The sequence below is a fragment of a genome, unplaced genomic scaffold (genome assembly GCF_019419815.1).
Source record: "Pyrus x bretschneideri cultivar Hongxiangsu unplaced genomic scaffold, Pyrus_bretschneideri_v1 Contig4, whole genome shotgun sequence".
In the NCBI taxonomy this organism is placed as follows: Eukaryota; Viridiplantae; Streptophyta; class Magnoliopsida; order Rosales; family Rosaceae; genus Pyrus; species Pyrus x bretschneideri.
Window position 1 is genome coordinate 2,437,911 of NW_025999723.1, and position 11,756 is coordinate 2,449,666.

General features: G+C 35.5%; 1 protein-coding gene and 1 long non-coding RNA gene across 2 annotated transcripts; one reads left to right on the forward strand and one right to left on the reverse strand.

Annotated features, from left to right (window-relative positions):
- Window positions 1-3,990: 3,990 nt before the first annotated feature.
- LOC103934940 (F-box protein At2g17036-like) lies at window positions 3,991-5,226 on the reverse strand. Its single transcript, XM_048565060.1, has one exon. The coding sequence runs from the start codon at window positions 5,128-5,130 to the stop codon at window positions 3,991-3,993; it is 1,140 nt and encodes a 379-aa protein (XP_048421017.1). The 5' UTR covers window positions 5,131-5,226.
- Window positions 5,227-7,085: 1,859 nt separating this feature from the next.
- On the forward strand, window positions 7,086-8,148 carry LOC125468737. Its single transcript, XR_007251123.1, has 2 exons — window positions 7,086-7,783; window positions 7,923-8,148. It is a non-coding gene; the product is annotated as an uncharacterized LOC125468737 (long non-coding RNA).
- The last annotated feature ends 3,608 nt before the right edge of the window (window positions 8,149-11,756 follow it).

The following is an 11,756-nucleotide window of genomic DNA, read 5'->3' on the forward strand; positions in this document are numbered from 1 at the left end:
ATCCATGAGGAGGACATGAGAAGATTGGAGAGAGTGATTTGGAGGAAGAGAGAGAGAGAGATTGAGGAAGCAAAGGCAGAGACTCAGGGAGGGAGGAAGCAGCGGAGGGGATAGAGAGTTTGAGAAAATGTGAAAAACTGAAATGGGAGTGTAAGTGACGATTTGGGTTTGTAACTTAAGAAATTTTATGAAGTGTTAAATATTAGAAACCTATAAATATATTACCGGTACAATCATAACAACACAAAGATTATAGTCAAGTTGGCGTCAAGCAACTACCCAACCTGGAGGTCAAGGGTTCAAATAGCCAACATGTTATTGATTATTTGCATATGATTATTTTTTCGGTTCTGTACCTTAAAAATTGAAACCGAGCTGACCAGATTTGATTCGGTTCGGTTTTGGCAGTTTTAGTTTCATTTTTTTCGGGTTCGGTTAGGTGCGGTTTTCGATTTTTTTCAGTTTTCAGTTTTTTGAACCTAGCCCTAACCAAAATTCCCAAATAAAGTCAAGATTCTCACACCCAGTTTGTTGGTGTGTAACCTCTTCAGCCGAAACCTGGAGCCAAAGAAACAATTCAAATGTTTATTTTAATGGTTGTTTTCGGTTTAAATGTAGAAAACCTCCATTGAAATACACAGTGAACACACAAACACTAACACAATTGGGCACCAGCCTTAGAGATTCTCACACCGACGGCTGATGGTGTGACTGACTGAAGCTGCAGTTTTGAGAGAGAGATTTGTGCCGGGCACCAGCGTGATTACAAGGGTGGCTGCTGCTGCTGCGGAGGTAGTGTGGATAGCAAGTATGCTAGTTGGATTGCCATTATCCAAATGTGTTGAATGTTACCTTAGTGGAATACTCATCAATTTCGCCTTCTTCAAGTGTGATATAACTAAATATGAGAAATTTGTGCCCAGTTTCAATGCTCCTCCCGTCCACGAAAATTTAACCAGAAATATTTGTAGTCCATTTGCTAGCTAGGGTTGCAAACTTCATTCGACAATATAAAGATATTAATGTGAAATTTTGAATGGTGTACCGGTGTTTGCCTTTTGTAGATGTACTTATAATAATAAATTAGAACAACCAAAGGATGATTTACTTGAACTTATATGATGTTAGAGGTGAATGTATTGCTAGTAGTTTCATTTGCTTTCAGAGTAAACTATCAATTCCCCCCTGAAATTTTACTTAACTTTCAATTTCTTCTCTAAACTTTTCAATTGGAAAATAAAGCACTCAAACTAATTTTTTTTGGCTGATTTTCCCCTGATGTTAGTTTTTATTCATTTCATCTGAATTTTTGCTCATTGGAAGCCTGTCCACAACATGTAACGATAGTTCAATCACTTCATTTTTTAAAATAATTGGAAACCCTAGATTTCTACAATGTCAACCTGTGCAAATATGTGTGATTCTATAGTTTTGTGTCTGAAAGTCTAGTGAAGTGATGCTTTTATCCACAAATAAGTGTCACGTGGTGTGCTTGTGATAAGAGTTAACATTTTTGGATGGAATCTATGGAAAACTAACGATTGGGGGAAATCGGCCAAAAAAATTAGTTTAAGTCCATAATTTTACAATTAAAAAGTTTAGGAGAAAAATCGAAAGCTAAGTGAAAGTTCATGGGGGAAATTGGCAGTTTACTCTTTGCCTTAATAATAGGTGAATTAGGTTCCGTTAAGGGCTTGAGTGATATTGCAAAAAATAAAGCTATGGGTGAGTTATGATTGATTGTCCTTGTAAACAAATAAAAATCTCATGTTGCGAGAATAATTTTTCAAACCGTGATGCCACATGTTCCGAACATACATCAAATTAATTTTTTGAGTGACAAGTCAAAAGATATGATAAATTCTTTCTGCATGTTACATGTAAAAAACTGATAGGGTCTTAACAGGTGAGTCATTGTAAGTCTTTGACATTAACATTATACCTCCCAAAATCCTTAAAATGAATACCAAGCACCTATCGCGTCGTTATCATTTTTTCGACCCATATATGGAATGCATTGACGCCACAACACATATTGAGTCGTCATCACCAAGAAATAGAGCAATTCACTATCACACCACATGCATAACCATAACAATGCAAATCTGTCGAGTTTAAGATCGGATCTGCTGATATCGCAGCGTTGATGACAATTGGTCATAATGTGTAGCCCAACAACCAGTTTTAGTCTTCAGTGAAGGAGCCTTTCTTCTAATTTGAACCCAAATTAATAAATTTAGGCTTATTATATTAACACCCTATAAATTATAAAATAAATCTCACATACTTAATACATCTCACATTTACTTTTTCACTTAAAAATATCTTAATACACCCCACGTATTTTCCCATAATACCCGCACACCCCACATTCTCAATATACACCTTATATTTTGTACATACACCTCACATTTTCTATACATTCTACATTTCTCAAATCTTATAACACTCATTTTTAATTTTCAAGAACTGAATCTAACCATTTGAACATTTAGTTTGCCGAAAGATTTCAAATCATCTGAACGTTTAGTTTGCCAAATGATTTCAAAATGATGATTTGAAATCATCTTAGTATAGTTTGCGTCGACATATGTCTACCTTCGTTAAGTAGGGTAACATCAGCAATGGCTTCATTGGGTATTATTGATTGATTTGTCATTGTTCTCTTATATTGAGCTGCTTAGAGGTCAAAAAGCAGATAAAGTTGAGGTCACTATACAACCTGAAGAATTGGATGATATGGAGACTGTTTTGCCTGCAAAGTAAGTCCGAGACATGAAAAAATTGTACGTTACTTTAACAATGTACCTTATCAGCAGTAGATAGCTTATAACTAGTGTGTCGCATTTAACAAGTACGAAGAAGCAAGGGAGGAGGAGAAGCTGCGAAGTCAGAAGGAAGATTTCAGTGACATGGTCGCAGAGAACGAGAAGAAGAGGAAACGTAAGCAAGACAAGGAAGGGAAAAACAAGAAGAGGGGACTTCAAGTTTTAGGCTCTATCTGTATTGTTATTACCAATTTATTGCTGGATGGGAAGCCACCCACCCTCCTGACGTTGGGATTTTGGTGCTGGTGTTTTTCCGAGAAATATGATATTTTTGCTCTGCTTGTACAGCTTTGATACACACTTAGTGATCTATGTCGTAATACAAATACTCACTTTTTGTCATGTTAATTTGTAACCCTTCAGAGTAAATCAATTCCAAAATAAATCTAGGAAGGACTCATAAAAAGTTCCTCACAAAACTTATTTTACCGAAAAACATTTTAGACAACTTTTTTTCAATATACATGAAAAATATGAAGTCTTACCTCATGTGAAACTTCTAAAACATAGATTTTGTGTTCCATTCGTCAAAAACAATTTTTCTCAATCAACATGTTTGTAGTTTTGTTCAACAATGGAGGTTGGGATGATGTTGATAGTTAAGAAGATAAATAATACGCTAAAAGTGATTTAGGGTGTAGTTAGAAATTTTTATTTTTATTGTAAACCTAGCTAGTAAGGTCAAAATTGTCATTGCATAGTGGGGTAAATAAGTCATTTAATATTAAATTTTAATATGGGGTGCATTCAACATTTTTTAGGGTGCTAATATAAAAAGCCTAAATTTATTAGGGTTACTAAAGAATTTTCATCTATTGTTAATAACCATCCTCTTGACAATCCACAAAATCGGTTTTTTAGAAAGTCATAAATGCATGGACTTTATTCCGTGTATCCTTTTTATTGTCTGAAACCAAGAGCAATGGAGTCGTCAACTTAGCACGTTTACATTTTCCGTTCTTTATCAGACAACGCCATGACATGCAAATGACCATAAATCATCTACAAACTGTCAAAATTATTCATATAAAAAAGTTCAATCGCAAAGTCGCCCAATCTGATAAGACAAAGGGGGTAAACTCAGAGAAGAAAAACAAGACCCCTTATTCCTTAAGTCACAGTAACTTAACTTTAAAATAATTCTAAGGGACATAATAAATTGTTACATGTAAACGGTTGGTTGAAACATAAATGGAGGGTACCTCGTCCTCTTCACTGGGTTCCTCAAACGAGCATATTTTGTAACGCTTTGACTTTTGATATTATACACCCCAAAATCGTCAAACGTATGCCGACATTGTATACCATCATTGTCATTGACAAAGTATACACAATTTGACTGACATCCTGAATGCATTAAAGCAACCACAGATCCTGAATCGTTATCACCCACAAACAAAGCAATATCACCTAAATCATTTTTCTCAATCCACTCGTCATTAGAATTCAATTCAAAAATTCTAAACTTCCTCGACTCGCGAGTAAACCATTGATACTCACTAAATCTGTAAATCATCAATAGTCCTTTCTTCTTTGAACCGACAAGATACATCTTCTGAGGTCGTTCTGCTATTCCAGTAGCAACCAATTGTACATCTATGGTGGATTTGGACGTAGATTCAAAAGCCCAAAGTCTGCTCCGACTATCGACGGCGTAAATCTTATCTTCAATTAGAACAACATCTTTAATCCATGGATAGATTTCATCACCATGCTTATCAATATAAGTCCACCTTGTGTCTTTACCAAGCTGAATAAAAGCCAATTGACTAAGAGGCTCATACAGAACCATAACAATGCAATCTTTGGAGTTTGAGATCGGGTCTGCCGACATCGTAGCCTTGACAACAAAATAGTCAGAATGAGCTTTAGCATAACCTCGTATTTTGTAATTAATTTGAGGTTTTAGTGGAGGAAGACGAATGATTGAAGGCCTCCTTGTCCTCCCTTTAACATCATATTGTGGATTCCTTAGGGTTACAACAAAGTTCTCCACTGTTATTATCCATCCGTTGGAAGACCCACAAAATCGCGTCTTTGGTAATTTTAATTGAAAACCAAGGACTTGATTGTTCACGAAATCATATGCATTCCATGTATTTTCTTTCCTCTCAGAAACGAAGACCATTGGAGTTGTCAACCTAGCACGTTTATATTTTCTGTCTTTTTTCATACAACGCCATGACCTGCAAACGGCCATGAATTGTACGCAATCTGATGCAGCAGACAACCTATCGTAAATCAAAGATAAAACATCTGTTGGCAAGTTCGCCCAATCTGACAAGCAAAAAAGAAAAAACATCAAAGATCAGTTGACGATGATAAAAAAAAGTTACAGTTTTTTGGTGGAATGGTATAATAAGAAACTAGGAAAAGATTGAGCGTTTTAGCCTTTGTAAAAAAAAGTAAGAACAACATAAAATAGCATATGCCTGATTGCATGATGTCAAAAGTAGAAGAGGTGTATTTTTTAACAGAAGAATTGAAAAGATTAATGTTTTCTGGTTTTCTGGGTTGAGACTTGAGATAGAGAAGATATCGATGCTTTATCAGAAGACCAATTGAAGGTTGAATAGATGTGCCTTAGAAAATAGGCTATACCCTTTTATTTATGGGTGCACCCTATACTCAATTACTTGTTCCTATTTCCTAAAGGAAATAAGGAAATAGGAATGTATGTTCCAACTTCCAAGAAGAATGAGGAAACTAATTAGGTGCACAGTACGGGTAGACAGGCTTAGTGGCTTTCCTAAATGACGAGAAATTTTGGAAAACATGATGGGATTTACTTTAGGAACTACCATAATAGTTAACTGCAATTTACTTTTGGATTTGATTCTTCACTGATGGGATGTTGTGGGGGCGTGATTTGGGAGGGAGTTGGGTGCAGAGAGAGGGTGAGGGCAGCTGCACGATTGCGGGGACAGAAAGATAGTTGATTGGGTCCACCATGAGCGGAGCTCCCTTGAAGTTCAAAAGCCCGATCCGAGATGCAATTTCCATGATCCGGTTCGCCCTGAAATCCGACAACGTCCTCATCTCCTCTCGTGACCTGTAAGTGTTACTCCACTTTGGTTCTCGGTAATTTGGAGTTTGTAGCATTTTTGGCTTTTCAATCGTAAAAATTGATTCTTTAAATTCTTTTTGCAGATCTTAAGATTGTACGACCCAGAAGCGACGCTCAGACCAAATGGATCCATGGATGGATGAAACTCCGAAGAAGACTCATGTCAGATTTGAGTTGTCTTGCATATTTGTGTGTGATTTTGATTTCTTTGATTTCTGGGTAGCCTAATTTATGTGCTTATTTATTTCTTTATGCAGCTTTGAAATCTTGGGTGAGTTTTTCAATGACTTGCACACCTCGATTCGGTTGTTGCGGTTGAGGGGATTGAACCCCAGTTTCAGCAACATTTACTCCCAAATCGAGTGTTTAACGGATAGGTATTTTCTTTTGCTTGGTTGTTGAGAAATGAAAGGCTGTTATGTAAATTGATCGTTTTTATCTTGATTTTTTTGTATTAATTGGACGACAGTGATCCTGACATGGCAGATCCTCCTCTTGATGTTGCCTGTTCCTCGGTTTGAATTGATTGAATAGCGAATGACTGAAAAATACTGTCCCATCACTGCAGAAAATGAGCTGTTCATTGTGAGCATAGTTCATGGAGGTAATCTCGCTGTCGAACATTTTATGAATGACTCTCCCAGTGCTAAAATGTCGAACATTTTATGAATGACTCTCCCAGTGCTAAAATTGAAAACCTGAAATATAGACGTAGAAGTTCCACCAATCAAATACAATCACTTAAATTGATAATATCCTTGCAACCCTATAACGTTATTGGAATAAAAATAAAAAATTAACTCCCTCATGCTTCAGGAAAAGGATAAGGAAAAATCAAAGTAGCAATAAAAACTTTATTGTGTGGGGATGTCTACTGAGATGTTCCATTGTCATTGCAATGCAATGCATGCGATAAATGGCGTTTTGTTCATCTTATCATGAGCAGTAAGATCTTTAGTTATAAAGTATGAATCTGTATTCATATTAATTTGAGATCCAAGATGTTTTTTAGACTAAAAGAAAGAGTTATAAAGTAAATATGGCTGCAGGACCATTGGACCAGAGGACCACATACTCTAACAATATATGATGAAAAGTACTCATTGTTCTCTTATTCATTTTCTAATTCTTCTCTTTTAAGGTATACTATGAAAATCTTATTTCAAAATTGTGTTTTTTCCCTTCAAAGAAAATTTGGGCTATAAGAGCTCAGTGCAAAGCTTCCTGTAAGCATGGGAAAAAAACCAAGGCACAGTTCCACGGAAGGTAGTTCAATCCTTCATTTTCGTCTGATTAGTACTTGCCCTCCAAGTATTAGATTTCTTGCAATTTTACCTTTACAGTGCTCTTATAGTTTACCATTTTGTTTTGAGATGCTTTTAATTCTTATTACATAGGGAAGCAGTAGTTCATGTGTGTGAATTTTTGTTTCGTTGTGTTTGGGGTTCAGAAGTGAATGCATTACGCAGGGATGGCTGGCTGTCAGCTTATCCCACGTATCCTTTATGTTTTCGCTTTATTCATGTGCTGAATTATGGTTCCTCTCTAAATTGAAGAACTAAAAATGGCAAGCAATCTAAAAAGCAATTGGTTTCTCATCGTTTCTTTGTTTTGTAATTTTCATTTATTCATCTTCTTTTGACAGTTTATTCAATTGTATTTTTGGTTTTCCCTGCTTGTTTATTTTATGCTTGCGTGTTCTTTTATATGCCTGATGTCTTTCTGTACAAGTGATGCATGAAGATTTTTTGTTGTTCTTAGCTAATAGATATAATTTCACGGATTATGTTTTTAAAGTCAGACAAAATACTTCTTGAGGATAACTGGGGTTGCCGGGACCTGTTTTCACTACAAATAGGATGTATCTTTTATATAAAAGAAGAAAATGGTGAGTTGCCAAAATTTCATTCTTCATCTTGATTTCTTTCATGATGCTTTTTCTTTCATTTTGATTCTTCCATTAGCTTTGCTAATTGCTACCACTGAATTTGAAATTGAACATCAATTACATGCTAAATGAACTTTAGAGATCAAGGAGGGAGTGGAATGAGAGGAGAAGTCGTCACTTTCTCTCAGGTCTCTCTAGACAAGGTTTCCAAATAGTTTTCCCTTATTTTTTGTAATTGTCTTTTTTTTTTTTTTTTTTTTAGTTTAATGAGATGGAATTAAATAGTTAAGTTACCATACTAATGAATGTACTTTATTGAATTTTTAGTAATAAGAATGTGACAAAATGAACACCTTTTTGTGTTTTTAATTTTTCTCACCTTTTCGAATTCAGTCCCACGCTGCCATGTCCAGCTCACTCGGTTACCATAACCGACACAAAAATTGCAAGTGCCATATACCCAGTCACATACACTTAGGATATGGTGTTAGATTTTCACTCATACGTCTCGAGTTCGAAATTCCTCATTTTTCTAAATTATTGCAATAATTTCAAATTCTCTCTTATCCTCTTAATAATAAGAACAATTTATTAAAAAAAAAATGGATATTATAATTTACAGAAAGTATATGTTTATTTTAAGGGTAACGATCTCCCTAAATAAAGTCACTTGGTTAGAAATTAACTAATGTCATTGTCAATGAGTTCAGCTAGTAATGTATGTATGGTAGTTTAAAAAAAGATATTAGTTGATGGCTAAGTCACGATAGTTCACTTATCTGAAGACTGAAAAAGACTCAGAGCCATAATATTTATATGATAATTGGTGATTTATAAACACTTAATTATGGGATTGCACTCTGAAAATTTATTTATCACAAAAAGTCTTATCACAAAGAAAGTTTACACGAGATATATGGACGATTAATGAAATGCTCGTTTCACTTAATGACACCCTAAAAGAAAAAGAAAATATGAGCAGTGCTGAAACATAATAGTATCATTGGAGAAAGAAAAAAACACTGCTTTTCAGTTTTGCTTTTACCATCTAAATTAAATTGTGTTTTTCTAGTTTGATTAATTAATTAGAAATATAAGTTGCAAAAGAAACTCACGTGGATATTAGCCTAGACGCTCCAATATGAAACGCACGTTTCACTTAACGCCTAAAAACAAGTGAAACGCGAATAATAAAACCATGGGTGAGTTATGGTTGATTGTTCTTATAAAAAAAATAAAAAAAATCACAAGTTGCGAGACTAATATATCTATCAAACCGTGATGCCACATGTTCCCAACATAGCTCAAACTAATTCTTTTGAGTGACAAGTCAAGAAATATGATAAATTCTTTCTGCATGTTGTATGTAAACAATTGACAGAATATTAACAAGTGAGGCTTTGAAACTTTTTGACTTTAAACATTATAAATCTCAATTCCTTAAATGACATACCAAGCACTTGCTGTGTCATGTCATTTTTTCAACCCACATCTGTAATCCATTGAAGCCATAACAGATATTGAATCGCTATCATCAAGAAATAGAGCAATTCACCATCACGCACATACATAACCATAACAATGCTGTCATTGGAGTCTAAGATTGGGTCTGCTGAAATCGTAGCCCTGACCACAAAGCAGTCACGATGTTAAGCCCAACCACCAGTTTTAGGCTTCAGTGGAGGACCTTCTCTTTTACCTTGAACCCCAATTAATAAATTTATTAGGGTTCCTGCAGAATTTTCATCCGTTGTTATTAACCATCCTCTTGAAGATCCAAAAATTGCTTTTTTGAACTTAATTGCATGAATTGTATTCCGTGTATCCTTTTCATTGTCCGAAACTAAGAGCAATGGAGTTGTAAACTTAGCACGTTTACATTTTCTGTCATTTTCATACAACGCCATGACATGCAAACGGTCATGAATAGTCAAAAATCTGATGTCGCCCAATCTGATAAGACCCCCGGGGGGGTGGGGGTGCGGGGGTAAGGTAACTTCAGAGAGAATACAGAACCCTTATTCCTTAATTAGGTCCAAGTAATAATTACCCCAGCACTTCTGGTGAAGCAGGCATGGCTAGGAAAGTTGTGGAATTCAGAGGCTGTAATCCAAATTTCACTGTGTACAGCACCTAGTAAGTTATTTGCAAAATGCCGGAAAGCTTGTTGAAGCTCATGAAGCAACAATATATATGTAGCTCCAGGGTATTTCAGTTACACCCACACCTTGTATCAGTTGTCTCTGAAGGTGAAGGAGAAGACCTCATATTTTTATCTTATTTATCTAGTGCGAAATGATCCTATATATAAACAGCTGTTTTTAAGTGTTTTGCTTTGTTGTGTGTTGCACTTATGCTGTGATTATACTGGTTACGAGAAGTGGCAACGCTCGCATTAGAACATAGACAGAGTACTGCAGGTTTCACTAAGACTTAGTATTCGAACACACTCCCTGTCCCTTTGCACTCACTCGCCACCTCTCTTTTGGGCTTCCTGGTCTCTCTTTTCATGTCATTTTTGTAATCTTTCTCGGACACACGCGTACCTGCATATATATTTCATTAATAGTTACATGAAGCAATGGGCGGACAGTTTCATACATCAAATCGTTGTTTTCCCTTCCATTTCCCACGCGTATTCTATATTTTATATACTCTGCATTTAACTGAAACCATATTCTATTTTCTGCAGTAGTCACTCATATTTTATACAATTTAACTAAGATGATCACCACACTCTTTTGGGCCTATTTTATTACATATAATTTTGTACGTTTCCTATTCCAGCATACGGGTAAGTATTTTATTTCCAAAAGCAAGAATCTATGGCATTGGACATGGCTGGCCACCTGCTGTTTGTAGTTATCGCATGTTACGCATCACACCGCAACAACAATGACAAACGAATACAACCCTAAAGAGTTGTTGAATTTTCGCACTATACTGCTCTCAATAACAAGATTATACACTTTTCACCTGCCCTCTTTAACAAAACCAAATATCCAAATGTATTACCTTAATTAATCAAACGCAAAACCTTTTGGCACTGGTCGTATGAAACAGGTCTCGCATATTTGCTACAACTATAAAAATAGCGTACTCATTACTGTATGAGACTCGTTTCATGCAAGCGGTCAAAAATCGACAAACAAAATAGGCATGGCGCATGACTTCATTTCCAGCTCAACAATGATGTAAATTATATAATTCAATGCTTAATTCCACTGAAAGATTTTTCAATGTGACCGTCACACGATGTGATACATTATGTGTTCTTATATAAATGATGGGTTATGTGTGTTAAAAAGTTAATAACTTAAAATTTTAAAAATTTAAAAATACGTGATGTACTCATGACTGTATGAGACTTGTTTCATTCAACCGGTACAAAAATCGTCAAACAAAATAGGCATGGCGCATGACTTCATTTCCAGCTCAACAATGATATAAATTATATAATTCAATGCTTAATTCCGCCAAACCCATCTCAATAATTAATATAGCAAATAAAATACGTGCAAAACTCAGTTTTGTGCAATAATCAAATCACATTCATGCACCAAAAAGAATAATTAAGTCAAATTCATGTAATTCCTTTCCAAGTGAGTGCATGGGGCGTGTACTCATGGCTTGGTAGCCGCCACAAAATATGACGCCAGCCATCATATTCTTTGCACCTTTTTCTTAATTTCAAACGCGACAAATTTGAAAATTGTATCAACTCCTTCATTGTCAGACGTGGACATAACCACATTGTTAGACCACATTTTCTTTTTTGGTCACTTGAGTTCAAATCAGAAACTACTCTCACCGTACAAATATTAAATTGAAGTAGAATATCGCTCCAAAATATTGTCCCTCCACCAAAGCCATTTGCTTCAATGCTACATTGTTTGCTTGATAATATCCAATTACATGCGTTTGCCCTTTTTATTTACAACCCCTAAATTAAACTAGCCTATTGCCACACACG

Excerpts from the sequence above, each read along its gene's own strand:
- LOC103934940 (XM_048565060.1), bottom strand. The coding sequence starts at position 5,130 with ATGTTTTTTCTTTTTTGCTTGTCAGATTGGGCGAACTTGCCAACAGAT.